At 37.6% G+C, this 18934-nt stretch overlaps 1 protein-coding gene across 1 annotated transcript in view; it reads left to right on the forward strand.

Annotated features, from left to right (window-relative positions):
• The first annotated feature begins 2709 nt into the window (after positions 1–2709).
• Positions 2710–18934, forward strand: part of LOC145478360 (uncharacterized) — a 51925-nt gene continuing 35700 nt past the window's right edge. The window contains exons 1-5 of the mRNA XM_081456364.1: positions 2710–3092; positions 6019–6097; positions 6899–6987; positions 7827–7908; positions 10576–10659. Of these exons, the coding sequence (XP_081312490.1) occupies positions 3031–3092; positions 6019–6097; positions 6899–6987; positions 7827–7908; positions 10576–10632 (369 nt within the window). The 5' untranslated portion in view covers positions 2710–3030 and the 3' untranslated portion in view covers positions 10633–10659. The remainder of the gene's footprint in view (positions 3093–6018; positions 6098–6898; positions 6988–7826; positions 7909–10575; positions 10660–18934) is intronic.

An 18934-nucleotide genomic window follows, 5' to 3' on the forward strand; every position in this document is an offset into this window, starting at 1 on the left:
GTATTTCCATCCGCCATCTTTGTTGTTGACCTGGGGTCTCATGGTACAAAGATCGCTGTTCGATGCGACATATTCAAACCACCAAGCCGTGGTTTTGCTGTGGTCCACATTGTTTACGCGAAGTAACGGCCCGGGAGCACTGTTCTTGGCCCCAGTCTCCATCATGTCAAACTCTACCTCATAATATTTCCACTGAAATCCTGACTTAACATACAGTCCGACTTCTACATAATTTCTAATGTTTTCTCGCATAGTGTCTCCAAGCAGTCGTCCATTTTGCACGCTCTATTTGCGTAATTGTTTGTCGCCCATTCTTTCTTCAGGACAGAGCTCGAGAAATCGTCGTGAAAGACGTACACATGGTCAGGGTTATCCATGGCGCTTCCGCTGACCGCACCGCCAAACACTAGAAAGTAAGAGGAGTCACCAACAGTGTTGGCTGACATGGGAGCCTGCAGTCTGAACTGGACAGAAGCTGACTTTGTTCCCAGGCCACTGAGGACGCGGTCGATTTGAGCGGGGTGCTGCCCGTTGGCATAATAATATACTTGCAAGTCATCTCCATTGTCACGTGTTAATCCATGATCTATCAGTTCGCGATGGTTAATTAGGGAAATGAAAATTAAAAGAAATATCTGTGGCTTTTCTTAAGTAGAGAATTTTTAATTTGTTTCTATCAGAACACGTTTCGACTAAAATGTAGTGCATTGGTTTAACTGGCCATAACTTGGGCTCTGTGACATAATCTACAGTTGAGTCGCGATTTTCGTAACTGGAAAACATGACTAAGTCGTCCTGAAAATTGAAATAACTTAACTTTGCTGAAAAAAGCAAAAACTGCATCTAGTGAGAGCTGATGATGACTGATGATTAAAGTGCATTGAAAATCTCAATTCAGCTGCCTGACTTATGGCAAAACGTAGTGGAATTAAAACAACAACAACGAAAAAAACTGCTGACAAAAATCGCAACTTCATGGCACTACTGTAGTTCCTTGATAAAGACTACCAACGCATTCCATTTTCACTTTGATATTTCAACGGCAGTTGCTAGGACAGAAATATGTCATATGGATCAAAAGTTCTTACCTGGAACACTTATGGTGTAAAGTTTCGGTAGAGAGGATCGTTTTGTCTCAATTCTCATTGGTATTTTGCCTCCTTGTTTGGTTTTAAAACAGTATTGATACCCGCTCGAAGCATTACCCTTTATCAGTTTATCCAAAAGATGTTGTACCGGTTTCAGCAAGGCGATCTCTTCTTCAGCGATTCGAGCCAGCTTCTCGGCGTCCTTTTGCATAACAGTGGCCAGGGTTTTCTTCTCGTTAAAAGTGTTTAAATCGAGAGTTAACTTGTAAATCAGGGAATCAATCTGACTTTTGGCGCGGTAGACGTCGCCATGCTTGGTTGGTTGGTTTTTTCGGGTCACTTTTTTTCCGAGTGTGACTTGAGACTGACTGGAAAAGTACAATATTGCGGTCAAAATAGCGAGAAGGCTTAGTGTGTAAGCCATTCGACGCAGGATTAATTGCAGTACGCAAGATTAAAACAGCGTTACACTGTTGTTCGGTTCTTTGTTAAGAAAGACTGACAGAGCGCATTACACTCTACTGACATAAATGATTAGATGTGCAAGTTATTTTTCGTGAAATGTATATATGGTACGATTCGCACGAATGGTAAAGTATAAAAGAAACTGTCAAATTTGAGTCCTTTGTTGTGTTGATACAAAAGGATCACGTTAGTTAGTGTGTTGTGCGACAATTCATTGAATCTCTTCTTCAGCGGTAAAGAAGAAGAAGAAAAAAAACGGCAGAAAAAATATTATCGAGACTCAGAGTTAAAACCACTCTGTTAATGTAGTCGCTGATCTGATATAAATTTCTTCGTGCAGGGTATAATGTTGTGGTGGTAGTTTGATTGTCATATGTAAAATCATTTTAGCGCTGTTTGAAGAAGAAATGAATAAAGATGCAGAAGAAGCCCTCAGCTGAGCTTCCAGACATATTGTGGCGTATACCAACGGTCCAACGTTGCTGAATTTCCGATTGAGTTTTTTGGAATAAATGAATGAAAACTCCTTGAAGTTTTGGAAGTGGATTTTTAAGACCTTTTTTATTAGAACAATGTTAATATTTCCCTTTTGCTAACCTTCATAAAGTCAATCATATAAATAAACTAAAAAAAACTCTAGGGCTGGAGGTGGAGCGGAAGATACTTAAAATAACTGTGACAATGATGGTTAGCCAGTTTTTCTTGAGTCTGCTGAGTCTGTGGGGCAGGTTCCGTTTCTCCCGCCAGTCGGATTGAACTAAGCCAGAATTCGTTTGCGAATAGAGGAGAGCAACCAACAAACCACTGTCAAATGAGTGTATTGTTGGTTAGTCTCGGCGAAGGGGTAGTGATTGTTTGGAGACGGGTGGATTAATCATCGGTTTACTAGTATATGCAACTGAATCAGATCTATGGGTCTATCCTCGAGGCGAACTCGATTAGTTTGCGAGGCGATCCAACCAGCTGAGGAAAATGGAACGATATTTTCCGATCAAACCGGGCCAACCGAGTGGAATAACAATTACCGTTTTTTATTTCTTTCCCGAATTCCTTTCATAAGTGAAATGTACTGAGGAAGAAGTAAGGGCAAATTCTGAATATTCCGGACCTTTCCATTTGGGACAGCTATTTGGGACCTCATTTGGCATATTGAGAGCACCAAAATTTTTCCGCGTTGAGAACGCCATCCAATCAAATAGTCGCAAAGAAAAAAACATTCGGTGCGTGGTCAACTCGCGTGGTCGCAAAGGGCTTGAAAAATATTCATGAGACGAACTGCACTTCGCGGGCGTTGTGGCAAGAAGTTCATCTAGCAGAAATCTTTTTTTATCCTCACAAGTTGCTGCAAAATCCATCAACATTCAGCGTAGGATATGTCCGTACATCAGGAGCTGCTACCAAACACAAATACCTGCAACAAGATCTCCAGTTGTGCAAAGTAAGCTTACTGCAACCCAACTTCTCAAGCACGTGTGGCATGAAACAGAGATGCGAAAGCGCTTTCGCGGAGGATACAATGGTTTCTGAGTCTTTTTCGAGGTAAGAACCATATGTAAAAGTAATGCTGTATTTTGTACTGAGAAATACCTTGGAAAGCTCGAGAGCTGTAGGAAACCTATTGTACATTGTTGAAAAGCCAACAACTAGCCCTCGTCTAGTAGTGTTTTTATTCTCAATGTTTGACGCTGGGACTTGACGCGTAACGTTCATGTTTGTCAGAACAAGTATTTTCTGGCAGAAAAGTGACGAGGAAATTGTTATTCACCGGTTAAACTGAGACTTTAGTCATTGTACGTTGCCATGATGTAAATGATTCGAGTTGGTGCTCGAGTTGACACTTTCGGTAACTCATGGGAGCGGGGTTGGTAATAGGGACGGCGCTGATTTCAGTTTGGACGTAAACATGTTCATTTGAATGTGATACAATACATTTATGAAAAACAACAGATACTTATAATTCAAGAACTGTAACGAAAGGGGCACTGATATATATAAAGTCATAAATGGGTCACAATTTAAATTACCTCTTAGTAACTGCGACTCCCAAACCCATGGGTAGTATAGTAGTGGTGAAATTCAAAACAGCATGTTTGTAATTTCAGAAACTTCCCCCAGGCCCCAGGGATAGATTCAGGAGGTAATTGCCCCAGCCCCTTAAGGACGGTTGTGCAAAAATTATCCAGTCGATAGATTTTTTAAAAATTTTTACTGCAGTCAGATAATGAGTTACATGTACTTGTGCCAGAAATGCCAAAAAAAAATTGGGGGTCACCTACTTCATTTCAGAGATAAAGCTTGTGGAAAACTACCCTGAGTTTGAAAAATTGGCGCACGTAGTTCAGGATGGTCTGCAGGGGTTTATAGTTAAAATTATTATATAGCTAGCTCCGCGAGCGGGCGAGATGAATCAAATCCTGCGCTGTGATTGGCTACCCGAGCGGGCAAGATGGAGCTATCTTGCCCGCTCGGGACTACCCGCCGTGTCCCGCGAGAAAAATTTCCCCGAAAGCAATATAATAAATCCTTTATTGACCAAGCTTGTTCGGCCAAGATGGCTGGATATTGGCCTCGTTCTTTTTTTGCGAGTTTATCGACCTCGACTCCGTCTCGGTCCATGAACTCGCAAAAAAAGAACTTGGCCAATATCCGGCCATCTTGACCTCACACTTGGTCAATAACCCATATATATTCAAGGTGAGTCAATGGAGGCAAACAATCTTAGTCATATTTTGTAGAAGTGGGTCTGTTGCGTTAATAATTCCAAATGTTACCTACGTTTTCACAAAACTCAACCCTTCAAGAGGCATTTGAAACTGCCGCACAGAAAAGCGAAGAGCTAAAAAGAATGGAATTTGATGGTGCATTTTGCAAAAAATTCAAACTTCTAGTCAATAGATTTTCTTCATTTTTTCACTAAATATAGAAAATCGGTAGAGAAAATGATAATAGGGTCACTGAATGTCCAAGATCGTTAAATCCAGGAAAAGCTATACATGCAGCAATGACCATTTGCCCTATCATTGTTCATTTTATTACTTAGAGCGCACTCTCATGCATGAGGTGGCATGTGAATTTACATGTGCAGTAAGGATGTGCAGACACAATTAGTGTGAACGTCCTTAAGGCGTGTGAAATGTATGTGTGCAATATAATAGGTGTGCCAAATCCAAAGAAACTTTTGCCTGGAAAAAAGGGAAATGGCATTTCCAAGCCTCTAAAAATACAAATTTCCCGCAGGGCATGCCCCCCAAACCTCCCAATGGTTTGTGCCTTTGGCACTTGGTTAACTTTCTGTTCTGTGCCTTCATGTACAGTCACCAAGAGCAGTTCTTTTCAGAACTAACCCTAACCTGGCCGATCACACTATACAGTGTTTAAAAAATGCACATTATTGGGTCATCAAAACTTTCTCTTGTGGCGGACAAATTTGCTGGTAGAAGAATGTTTTTTAAATTTTGGGGTTTTAAGTAACAAACTTTGGCCTGTGTTCTGGTTGCCAAATTTTCAAATTGAGTAAGTGAACTTTGATCAGGTAGTGATAAGGGTAGTGTTCAGATTAATGGGAGGGACTATAGACTGTCGAATGGCAGGAGATTTAACTTATTAAAGACAGTTTTTTCCTAAAAAAAAAGTATAAAAATATTATTGCATTTCCAGAGGTGCACTGCGCATTTGTGCATATATGGTCTTTACCCCCCTGCCTAAGATTGATGAAACATTCCATAAATCCCAACACCACTGTCATGACTGAAAGAAATTAGATGTGAAATCTCCGTATTTCCTCCACCATTGCTCAGTAAAATCCCCACTATCCGCAGGGGTTTGGGGGTCGGGGTCAATATCGTTTAGTGCATAACCAAGTTCAAGGGCCGTACTGTGATAGACCGTCGACATGCTTGTATCACTTGTTTCGTGCCTATGGTGGCTTACTACAGTTTGTTTCAATAATGTACACTCTGATTGCCTGCCAGACGTCAATATTTTTCGCACCGGAAAAAAATGATGCAAGTAACCACGGGGGTTCAAGAGCAGTTTTCACTTGAGTGTTGAAAGTAATTTTCATTTGCTTTTGAAATTTGAAAGGACTGCTCATTGGAATAGAGGTGGGGGTGGGGGGTGCTCATTGAAAAATCTGACATTCTATCGGGAAAGCTTATCAGAAAGGAGGGACTCATTGAAAGTACAATGCAAGGGTCTAAATCAAATCATTACTGTCAGCAATATCATTACTATGTTTCTCCTCTGTCAGTTATATTTGTTGCCAATCTTACTTTGCATTTGAATTCCTTATTTCACATCGTAGTTTAACATTAATTTTGAATCCTTAACATCAAAGATCTTTTCAAGAATTTGCTATTAAAAAGGCTGCATTCTTAATTTAATCACTGAAGAATAACTGTAAGAATGCCTATAGTAAGTCATTTGATTAAAGTTAAATTTCTTTTTTTCTGATCTTTTCTTCAAGAGAAGAGATACAAAAATGTATAGCTGCGACAGTGGCAGAACAAGCACTCACAAGGCCACCCTTGACAAGATTAGTTCAGGTAACTTGTTCTTTTTGGTTGTTTGTTTGATCTTGAAATGTGTTTCTTTTATACTTTACACTTTCTTTCTATGCCACTTATGTGAATTTGGTGTTGCCTGGAAACAATATCTGCTCCTTGCTGTTTATGCTTTTGTATACACCTAGCTGTGCACAATGCATTGAATATAATGAATATCATGAAGATGAACTACATGTACAACTTCACAAGAACCAACATTAAATTATTACAAAATTGACCTTCTCAAAGTTGAATCTGGTTAAGTCAATGGTGAATCAAAAGGTCTGGGGGAAGGGTGGAGAATGGCATGCTCTCTGTCCTGTACATGTATATTTAATCCCACACAGCCAATCATAATGTTAACAAATGTACATGTATTAAATGTACAGTACATGTATGTGCCATTACAGTGTTGTAAAAGCTTGAAGCTAATTAACAAGTTTGCAACTGGTGTCATGTACAGAAACCCATTTGGCTTTTGTTTTGGTCATTTTCTTGGAATGCCTGGTTATCAGAGACTGAAAATCTGTTTTAAGCTCCAGCACTGATTTTAGCTCCAAGTGCTAATCAAGAGCAAGCTTGGTGACGCCCTTTTTTTTTTATTGAGATTAGAGATCAAATCCCCCATAAGGTTACTTCCCACCTTCAAGGGCACAAAAGAAATCGTTTTTTTTCCTTTTCTTTGACAGAATTTAAGTCAGTCATTTTATCTGAAGTTTACAAAAGAAAAATATTAAAAATGTCAAAAAGCGGCCGAGTAATTTAATTAATAAGTTTCTTTCTCTTCAATGCGACAGCGAGATAGAAAACAGGTTGCGAAGCAATGCTTTTCCTGGAAAATCAGGAACGCTAGGAGGTCCTGTTGTTCCACTGGTTTGCGGTTTCATAAGGCGAGATAATCTCCTCGTGTAGCGCAAGTTATTTAAGAATGTTTACGAGCTAAAATCTCGCATTTGATTTTGGGAGGAATACCTCCACTTTGAGCGAATTTATAGGGTATGCAGATTTGACGGATTTTTGTTAAATTTCACCAGAACATTCCAGGGGTGATGACAAATGAAAGTGTGTCGGGAAATTTGGATATTTAACATATTTTTCCTGTGGCGTCCACTTACGCAACACATCTTGTGTATTTTTAGCTATTCCAACTTAAGATGCGGATGTCTAGACAACCAATCAGAATATCGAAAAAGTCTGACACGCTTTTGTTGATTGATGCCTCGTGAATAAGATTGTGCAGCCATTTTGCTCATGTGGCGGCATCCAATAGCCGATAAATTCAATAGAAGAACCCTCTGTCGTTTCATACCTTACTTGCTCCTGACGTTTCCTAAAAGAAAAACTTGCTTAAATTGTATTTTTATTGTAAACTACATTTATTGACCTCTCTTCTGATATATAGTTTGTTGGGGTTTTATTGAAACTGGTGTGCGTACAATTTTTTTCCCGAAGGACACCGCCCACGAAGGTGGGAAGTAACTTTAAATGTTTCAAAATTTAAGGCAGCTCTGAAATCATTCCAATGAAATCGTCCTCAACATGATAATAACAATGTGTTTGAAAGTCTTGACAACTGTTGCTAATTATTGGAAATAGATGATTGCAAAATGTCAGTAATGGTAACTTTGTTTTATGTACTCTATAGTTATAACCCTAAAGCATTATAAATAATTGCATTTTTTTGAGAACTTTTATTATTGTAATACATTGTTTGTTAATCCCTTTGTAGACTGGAATACATTGCTATGATGGGGTGCATCGTGAATTCAAATCAACTGTTGGAAATGTGCTGTTCAGCTCATTCAGCAATGGTGAGTTCATGATTCCTATTTTACTATCTCGTCTTATTTAAGATGATTTTCACAAAACATTCAAGTAATAATGGCAAATAATAGCAAAAATAAGTTACCTTCACATGTGCTTGGGTTGGCAATTCGCTTTTCTAGTATGGTGCTGTGCTGCTCCTTCCTCTCCTTCCTCTTGTAGTACTTCCTTCTCCCCAGTTCTGAGCTTGGGAATCTGGGTTTTAGTTACACACATGTATTGATCACTATTAATTTTTCCTCTGAACATACATGTACATGTATGGCTCAGCGTCATGGGTACCAGGGCAAGTGTGGGCATACGATGCTCGTTGATGGGTGTGGGTAAGGCATGCCAATGGGTCGTTCTAGTACCTAAGTTTATTTTTTCAGGCTTGGTAAATTAATGAACCATATTTTTTTGTCAGACATAATTCAGGCCTGAATAATTCAGACCTTATTTGGGCCTAAATCATTTCAGACCTGAATTGTAGCCTAATAGTAACCTGAACAGGATGTAAACACACATGATATCCTTGAATGACCTGATTTAGGCAATCTCATCACTGTTTCTAAAGGCAGCTATGCACTTTTAAGTTATTTTAAGATCATGGTTATCTAAAACTTAATTTGCACCATTACTAAGAGTACATCCCAAAGTACATGTAGCTTAGGAAAAGTACTATTACTGCAGGCCGAGACTAGCTTCAGTTAATATACATGTAAGATGCTCACTAACTGTTTTCATGATCTTTTGGGCCAAATCCTTTCGGAGCTATTAACGATCATTGCCTGTGAGCTCAAATATTTTAGCAAATAGCTGCAAAGCATGTGTTTTGTACTCTGCATACCATTGTGAGAAGAATATGAGAAGAATTCAGGTGTCCAAGCAGAATAAGAGATTTCCATGACAATGATAAATAATTATTAGCATTGCATTAAATGTTTCACTAATTTCACGCCTGATAAGGGCTACAGTACCAAGCCTTAAGAATTTGAGTTCTTTAAGGCTTGTTTTTAAGGCCTATTAACACAAGGTTCTCTTGCACACTTTTGTCAGGCCTGATTTTGCTAAACTCAGGCTTTAAAGATCGGGCCATAATTATTAGGGTACCACAAGGCTTGGTATTTTCGTACGGTAGACTTGACCAGGGCAAGAAAAGTTTGAAAGCTACTTGTTCAAGGGCAAGCTGAAACTCAACTTTTTTTGGAGCCCTTCACTGTTTAAAATGGCATGCATTTTTCTGCCTAAAGATTTAGCATTTTTGACAGGAAATCAAACACTATGATCTCCAACAATACATTTTTCTCATTTAAAGACTTAGACTAACAAAAAAATCTGTAAAAAGGCGTTATAGTATGTTTGTTCAAAGAGACTTTCAATCTGTTTTCTCCACTGATGCATTTAACTTGATGTATGTTGTAAATATACAACATTACACTGGGTCATTTGGAGGTTTTCAAAAATAATTATATGTGCTTACATAAATGCATTGTATGTACATGTACATTTGTAAATCAACAAGGAGAAAACTTTATAATGAGAGCTTGCAGCTTCATAATGCAGCATCAATCTTCAATCGCAGTTTCGTGGTGTAATAAACTTCCCTCACTCCTGTAAAAAAAAAAAAAAGTTAAAAGGAAAAGAAATATACAAATGAACAAAGATCACAATAATTTAATCATCATATGTTCAGATAATGATACCCATTGGAATAAACATCACTTTTCTGTGTGAAGGTGTGCACATCTTCCTCTAAACATTTACCATCAGATACAAATAGCATTGTAAATTTTTTGAATACATTAGTATTGTGCTATTAAGTCTAAAATTCAGTTGCCAGGGGAAAGGGATAACTTGCAATAATTGAAATTTTGTGTTGCCCTTCTTGCCCTTGTGTTTATTTCCCTGGGGTTCTTAATAAAGTCTCTTGGATTTTGCACATGATGCATACGAAAGAGCAAAAGTAGATATCACTAGTAAGTATCATGGTTAATTCAGAAAATTATCTTCCTGAGAAACCTTACATGTAAATGGACAAATTCTCAATCGCACCTTGCAACCAGGCTAAAATAAAAGGTATCAGGATGATACAGTGTACATGTAGATACTGTTCTTACTAATAGTATAAACCTTTGTCTGGAAATGCAAATTCATTCAGCAGTTATGGTCAAGCATTTTATATTAAAAAATAACCAAACAATGTGTGACAAGAAATTTTTAAATGTCAATCCCTGTTAGTGTTGTTTAATTAATATGAGAAAATTTGAAAAAACCAGCTTTGTCTTTGTTTTGGTCATTTTCTTTGCATTAAGTGTTGCCATGGCAATGGTATAAATTATTCTATTTAAAATTCCCTTGATTTTAGCTCTAAAGACCTACATGTATTACTGAGGAACAAGTTTAGTAACCTGCATATTTTCATCATTTACGGAAGTTTGATCAGAGACATTTTTTTGGCTAAGATAAAAAAAAATTCTGAGGAGGTGCAGAGTCTTCCTAAATGTTTTAAAACTTTGCAGAAAGTTGTTCCTTAATACATGTATGGTCACAACAAATGTGATTGAAAAGTGTTGCAAAATTATTGCAAAATTATTGCACGTAGTCATGTACTCTGTAGCACTGTTGAAGAACTTCGAATTTACACTTGTACTGTTTTGTTAACCTCTTTGTAGACTGGAATTGAAATGATGTGGCACCTGATGAATTCAACTCTAGCAGCAGAAAAATAGAAATGTCCTGCTGATCATTTGACAATGGTGAGTTCATGGATCTTACAGTATTTATAACTTTGGAGTGTCTTTTTTTTTTGCAAGTACTCCAGCTTTTGTTACTGTTGTCTTTGAAAACTTCATTTACTAATTTGTACATTGTTTTGTTAACCTCTGTGTAGACTGGAATTGCTATGAGGAAACACCTGCTGAATTCTACTCATTCATCAGAAAATGTCTGGCTGAGCACATTTGACAATGGTGAGTTTGTGGTTCTTTTCGCACTGTCTTCAGTGTTTATGTTAGATGTCTTATTGGCATACAGTACACAGTTAGGAAGGTAAAGTCTGCATGCGAGCCAAGTGGCCCATCAGGCCAGAGCTTATCCCAGTTTCTGTAGCATGAAGCGACTAGGAGTATTTCTACTCCCCCCTGGATGAGATGCTAGTCCATCGCAGGGTTACCCCCAGCATTAAGTTCGCCGGTACCCATTTATACACCTGGGTGGAGAGAGGCACTGTGAGAGTAAAGTGTCTTGCCCAAGAACACAACACAATGTCCCCGGCCAGGGCTGGAACCCGGACCGCTCAATCCAGAGGCGAGCGCACTAACCATGAGGCCACTGCGCCTCCCTTACAGAGTTGAGAAGGGATTAGGTTTTTTTTGTAGGTCTTTGTGACACGCTCTTCAAGTTTTTCAAACAAAAACTGAGGTCTTGGAGTCTGAATTTTCAATTGACTGGCACACTGTACAGGTACTTGTTCTCCTGACTGTGCAAAAACATGACATCAGTGATATTATGTTTACATGGGCCATTTTTATTGGGCATTACATTTGGACGTAATTTATTACATCCGCTAATCTGTGTGTTACGTAAAAGTTAAAAATCCATTGAACAGCTGTCTTGTAAAGCCATTGGTTGAGGCATGACTTCTCAGAATTTTGAGGAATTTTCGTTATGATAATCACTTTCTCAAACTCATTAATAATTCATCAGTTGAAACAAAGAAAATCACAACCGTGAAGGAGGTTTGGATACCTGGTTTTAATTACATGTAGCATAGATTTTGACGATTTTATTTCTCCGTTTACTCCTTATTTTTTGTTTCGTTTGAGAAGATATATCAAACAGTTAAGACAGTGTTTCATGGGTTAACCAAACGCCTCAAATTTCGTCAAAAATACTCTCTTCTTGGTGTTTGGATATCTTGATGAAGCACTGTATCTCTTTTTTGATATATTACGTGAAATTGCATTTTAGCAAAGACTCGGGACTTCAAATAAAGACTTCAGCTGGCTGTGATGAAGGAAGGTCATTCTGAGTTAATCCAACAAGGGATTTTGTAACATAGTTTGAAAAGTAATTATATTTTGCCTTTCACTCTAAACAAGGGCAATAATTTCACAGCTTTAGTGAAAATGTCTTTCATGTACCAATTTAAAGAGTTTTTGTTGCAACTTCATTGAACTACAACCTTCATGTTTGTGATCTTGAATAACCTTCAGTGTCTTTTGTAATTCTTGCTAACTGCCATTTTAGTAGCCTCTTACACTGGGTTCGATTGCCCAATTTACAGTGCAAATTTATCACGTGATTTTCAAAAGCAATCAACTTAAAATGTAAAGGAGATTTTGGAAAAATTCATATAACCTTGAGCTTTCGAAAGGCAATATACTTGAATTTGAGGTACTCTGAAAGCCTTTGTGTGAGGGAAAAAGATAAAATACTCGAGTTTTGCTGGTTTTGACTACAGCCTTAACTTGCTCCTGACAGACTTGAGTGACCTTGAGTAACCTTCTGTAGCCTGTATTCACGCTAGTCTCGATGACCTGGATGACTTGCAAATTACTCAGTCCCACGTGATTTTCAAAAGAGCTGACACCTTCTAATTAGGAGTTTTCGACTTTCAACCAATAGACCTTTTTCGCTTGGGCGGTTTGTTGTCCCATTACAGACCACGTGATATTCTCTAGGGAATTGTTCTTTTATCCGTTTAAAAATCCTTTATTAATATACGCGCAACTAGTTGAAAATTCTGTAGTATATCATCACATGGTCTGAAATGGGGCAACAAAGCGCCCAGTCGAGAAAGGTCTATTCCTTCTTATTTGGTCTATTTCAAAAATAACTTTCGTGAATTTGAGATTCTCCGGACCCCTTCTTACCAGGGGAAAAAGGTAACGCACTTAATTCTTCCTGATTTAGACCACTGTCTTTGTATCTGTGAGATCAAACTGGATGACCTTGAATGACCTTCAACAGGGTGTGATCATCTCATTCTGATGCAAATTAGCAATGAAAGTGATTTCTTAAAGTGAAACAACTTTTGAAGATTCCGACCAAATTGTTGTTTATCAGTAAGTGGGGATATAACACGCTTTTTGGCATAGAAGCTTGATTACAAAGAGCAGTCAATTTTTCAAACTTGTCACAGTTCAGTCTAAGAAATAAACTGAATTGTCAACATGGCGGCGATAAGGAATTTTCAAAAGGACAAAATGATTTGCTACTGACTAGCAGCTTTTGACGGGTGCGGACTTCTGAAACTTTACATGCATTTTTTTAAAGAGATTGTTTATTCTTGTTCTTGCAGAATGCGCCTTAATTAGAAAGCACTGCATTGTTAACATGGATGGGTATATATTTTGCCTGCACTACACATACGGACACACTAGACAGTGATTAAATTGGGTGCGTTGGCCAGCCAAGCCAACATCAGTACTGTAGAATAATAAACCTAAGGCTTTATACAGCGATATAATAGCAATAAGAGAACTAAATAAACGTACAACAGTGGATTACAACTGATGATATTATTAAAAGAAAACCAAACTTAACCTAAACACGGCAAAGGCTGGCCATAGAATGTCTCACCTCGCCAACTGTCACCGATTACAAACTCAAATCCCACTATACACTGCGCACCTCAAACCCGTACCCAGCCCTCTGGTCCGTGCCGGCAAAATAGTAATTTATGCTAATTTAAGATCATCACAAATTACATTTTCCATAGGTTAGCTCTTTGTTCAATATTGCCGTGGGACACAGACACAGATTCTCATGGACTCCCGTGCGCGCCAGAAGCCTCAGGACATGAAGCCACGAAGAAATCACGGCGTTTGGTTTACGTTTTATGTGGATCGTTAGGTAAAGAATAATTATTACACAGAACCAGTATTAAACCTTTCATTTCCAAGAACAATTAGAGAATCAAATTCACTCCGATGACGAGAATTTAACTGAGGAATGTTGCCGTCATGTACGATTAAATTCTCATAACTAGCATTACGCGAAGTGCATGCTCTTCAGTAAGTAGAATTAAGATTTTAAATTGGTAGCGCGCGGACCCTTGTTTTGAAAACCAGAGACTTCAATTTGGCGAGTTGATGTAACTTTTTCGGAGGAATTTTATCTTTCACTACTCTACGGCGCAATTGAGTGTGAATGTTTCTAAAAGATCTCGCCGTATTTCATTCCTCCTGAGACCAAATTTCATTGTCGGCCATGAAACTGTATGCAAATCTTTTAAACGTCGTTTCGTCTTATTTTTCACGGCACAATTAATTGTGATTGTTTTTGAAAGTCTAACCGTACATATTTTCTACCAGAGGCCTAAATTTGTTGTCGGTCATGCAACGAAGTTAAATTTTTCAAGGTAACTTGTTCTTCTATTTTACGGCGCAATTAATTATGAATGTTTCTAAAAGATCTCGCCGTATTTTTCCTCTCCAATTAAGTAAATTCATTTTCAGTCATGAAACCGTATATGGATTTTAAGAAGCCATTTTGTATTGCATTTTAGGGCACAATAGGCCACGTTCGATATATCAATATTCTAACACGGCTCCTAGGCTTTCGGGACAAACGTCTATTTGGTGTTGTTTTCTTTGTATCCGAGTCTCTTTTGGGAATTGAGAGACAAAAGAAACTTTAAAAAAATGCAATTTGGAGCTGAAAGCCTCGGAGCTATGTTGGAATATTGATATATGGAACGTGGCCTTTTACTTTTGATTTTTTCTGAATTTCTCGACGTATTTTTTGAACTGCTAGATTTTACAGCAAATTACGCAGAGAGAGAATTCAAGAAATTTCGGAAGCAAACAACTCAAATCATGAAATATTACCATTGCGCAAATGGTAAACGAACAGAATTATTCTTTAAACAATACTGAAGTTCTGACCAAAATTTTCTTGTTATTCAAACTACTCTAATTACGTTTTCGTGTGGTTTCTTTGCATGGGTCCGCGTTTATTTTGTATTCATTCGCTTTGAAGACTTGAAATCGCTGACTTAGTAATAATTGTCAACTGTTTTATATAATTACTTTGGTATATAGATACAGTGAAATTTTACGACTCGTAAAATTACTCTGTATCTATCGACCTTAGTAGTTAGTTAAACAATTTTCATACTTGTAAATATCTACTCAATAAAGATCACAACTTGTAAATCAGTTATCAATTAAAACTTTATTGAATAGAAAATAAAGAAACAATATTGTAACCAACACATGAGTCTTGTGTCACTTAATAAAAAAATGCGCGCTTTTAAAGGGGCCTGGAAACTAGTCGAAATGTAGGCTATCTCTTTTACTATTTTTTGACTATGTAGGGTTGCCGACGCGGAAAAACCTTCTGCACTTTTAAACAGGGTCTAGTAACAAGTCAAAATAAAGGCTGACTTTTGATGGGCCAAATCTGACTGCAAACTGCAGAGATTTTTCCCGCCAAAAGACTTAGTTTATTTTTGACAAATTTCTAGACTCCATTTTAAAGCGCAGACTTTTTTCCCGCCAAAAGACTTAGTTTTTTTTTTTTTTGAAAAATTTCCAGGCACCGTTTAAAAGCGCGCTCTATTTTCCCGCCAAAAGACTTAGTTTATTTTTGAAAATTTTTTCAGGTAAAAGACTTGGAATTGTTCTGACGAAACTATCAGAAACCATTTGTAACAGGCGCAGTTGCCAGCAAAAATACTTGTAATTTCTTTCAATAAGTGCAGACGAATAATCTGAACGAACGCAATATTTCGCCCTTAACGCTCTCTGTTTTCTTGCTCTGATACATTTTAAACTTGGCAAATGTCCAGCGTGTTTTCGCGTTCCCTATTAAATATATCTGTGCGTATTCAGCAAAGAGAAAACTTCACGATGAGAACTTGCAGCAGCTTTATTATACAGAATCAGTCTAAAATGCAGTTTAATGGCGTGTTAGACTTCCTTCACTCCTGCAAGAGAAAGATAAAAATTAGAAATATAGAAATAAATAAGGGCAATGATATTAAATCGCGTAATATCGTGTTCAATTGAGGAAAAACAAACATTAAAATTTTATACCAACAGGAGTCACGATTATGGCTCCTGATACCAAGACGCACACATCTTACGCTGAGCTCTAGCATACGACAGAAACAGCTCCGTAACTTTTTTTTGGAAACATCAAAATTATGCTGTAAAGTATTGGAAATTCGGTTGTGAATGCGAGGCATAACTTGTTTCTATTAGTCTTCGTGTTATCATGCTCGCGGATTTTTTAAAATCTCTTGGAAATTGCAAGCCATTTATGCCGAGAAATAAAACGTTTGTTGCAATACAAATAAAATGAAAGCTTTATGATCCTTTATCATTGCGGTGGCAAACTACGCGAAACCTTAAAGCCCTGTTTTTCAAACTTTTCTAAAAATTTAGATGCAACCTGGTTAAAATGAAAGGCATCTGGGTGAAATATACACTTATACCAATAGGTGCTTTATCTGTAAATGCAAATTGTGAGGAAATGAAGCATGTTGTTGTCTGCAAATCCAAATTCGTTCTGTTATGTTAATTAACTTACATTATGTGCGAGGAAAAATATTGAAATTTTGTCCGTGTTTTTGACCACAAGGCATCATTTCTTATTTTTGTTTATCGAGACGAAAATCCCACATCTCAAAAAGTATATTTTCTTTAAGCCTCAAAACAAGTTGATTAAAATCTGCAACAGCTGTGGATTTTCCTTCATAGGAAATGAGAAACAAACAGAATAAATAACAAAATTGCTGCTAATGCTAAATCGACGACGACATTTCTAATGATGTTGAGCAAACCACTGAATGAAATGATAATTGTCTAATAATTCCCCCAAAAAGGTCACATCAGCATTGTTTGACACAAATCGTCAAATTTGGCCACTTAAAAAAATGAAATGTTTGAACAGGAATTGAAAATGAAAAACTTATATGCCCACATGCATGATATAATAACATGTTGACGTTTGAAGAATTCTTATGCTAACGTATTAACCAATTACGTTTCAACAGGGTCTCTGACTTAGAGAAAAACACTAACATGAAAAAGAGTTGAGATCGACTTTCTAGTCAGCACCACTCTCAGAGAAGATCTGGACGAATCAGTTTCAAAGAAAAAGGTTGCTTTTCCTTTATTCTCATTTCTATCTATTTCAATTATTCACAGCCGCAATTTAGGCCAAATTACATTTGAAATTTGCACTGAACGATGCTCAACTCTGAAATGACCTCTTGATAGTGTGAATACCAGCCATCATATGAAAATCTATCATTACGCCTTAACAAACTTTTTTATGTTATTCAGCGCCATGCCATGTTAAGTACTGAAGTAAAGCACGATTTGTTTACATTGTTTTCTCAGTTGTGTTAGCCTCGATTAAATTCTGTTTTCAGAATTTTCCAGCTATAAATTAGTGCAACTTGTTTAACCCCACCAGTATCAGTAGTTCGTCTTGTGTGATCGTCTGGTAGTTCTGAAGCGAACTGCGTGATGTTGGTAATTGACGTTTCGACAGTCTGAGCAGAAATCAGTCATCTTCAGAGCCAAGTGAACGGTGTGCGCAATATACAAAGTAGCTGGCTTAATTTGTAATGTTTCCTGCGATTTTTTGAATAACTTCAAAAATGACCGAAAATCAACGGGACGTTCTTGCCCGAAGCCTTTCATTATTACTTTGTATTAATCATGTTTGTGGTCAACTTAAAAATTTTCTCAAATTCCAGTCACGATTTGAACAGTTGAGCCCAGGTTTTCTTTTCGTTACGTCTTAAAAATTGATTGAAACTGACATACCGTTAAATGCCATGTAACAGCTCGTATAATACTTCATGACGTAGTAAAGTTGCTTGTGAAACTTGTGCGATGTTCTCTCGTCATTGGTTATCCTAATGAAGGAAAAAAAAAGACAGAAGATAAGCCAGATGGCCTAAAGACAAGTACTAGAGTTAAATTGTGGCTGCAATAAACAAAGCATTTTAAAAACAAACAGCACACTACAGCCGATACACATATAAGAACGGATGCTCACCTCTGATTTGGAACCAGTGCGGGTGGCACGGGCAAACGAGTTATGATTTGCAGTCCTCAGTCCTTTTGTTTGCTCACACAAAGTAAACGGCCTAAAACGAAGACCAAAAGAGTTGAAACTGCAGCAACTCATGATCAAGATAATTTGGCAGTCCTTAACGAAAGTTACTATTGAATGAAATCGGTGAAATTACAAGCTTCAGTTCAAATACTTAACTCCCCCTCTAAGGGAAAAAGTAACGAACAACCACAACAGCAAGGAAAACAACCAACGCAGAAACAAAATGCAACAAAACAAAGAAAACTTACTGATGTGCTAATTTATTATTCCCAATATTTAACAAACACTTTATGTTTAATTAGGAGATTTCATGATAAAAGAAACATCAGTCGCAGGATACCTGCACTTTAAAAGCAGTCAATCTGTTTTTCTTGACCAGTTGATGAAAGAGTTTTCAGATTCCAAGAAGTAAATCGGTTTGTGATTCAAAGAAATTTTCAGTTAGTGAGTGAGTGAAAGAGCAATATTCACAGCTAAAATTGTACATATATTGACTGACTTGAATGGTGTAAACTGTGCGCGTACTGTTGCAACTGGCAAAAAGTTGAAAAACTAAGTAGTGTGTGATTTTACAGTGCTTTCTACAGTTCTACCAACCTGGCAAACTTCAAACGAAGACGCACCAGCCGCACTGAAACCGTACAAGCTCGACTGAACCTCGGCACGTGTACCTTGTCATCATGTCAAATATATCGTTGTTTCGGTCGAATAATCGTTACCCGGCCACGTAACATGTCTGTCTCTTTCCACTAACATCATAACTGTCGGTTTTACAAGGTTAGGTTAGCAAACGTTTCACTCTTTTTGTAGAAACGTGGATGGAACAGGAACCATCGAAGACGATGGCGGATAACTGAACATGAGATGAATAATTATCAGCATCAGCACGTGCATTTTGAATATTTGCAATGGAAATTATTGACCGAGAGTGATTTCGCACCAGAAGAAATT

Source organism: Orbicella franksi, chromosome 2, assembly GCF_964199315.1.
Source record: "Orbicella franksi chromosome 2, jaOrbFran1.1, whole genome shotgun sequence".
NCBI lineage: Eukaryota > Metazoa > Cnidaria > Anthozoa > Scleractinia > Merulinidae > Orbicella > Orbicella franksi.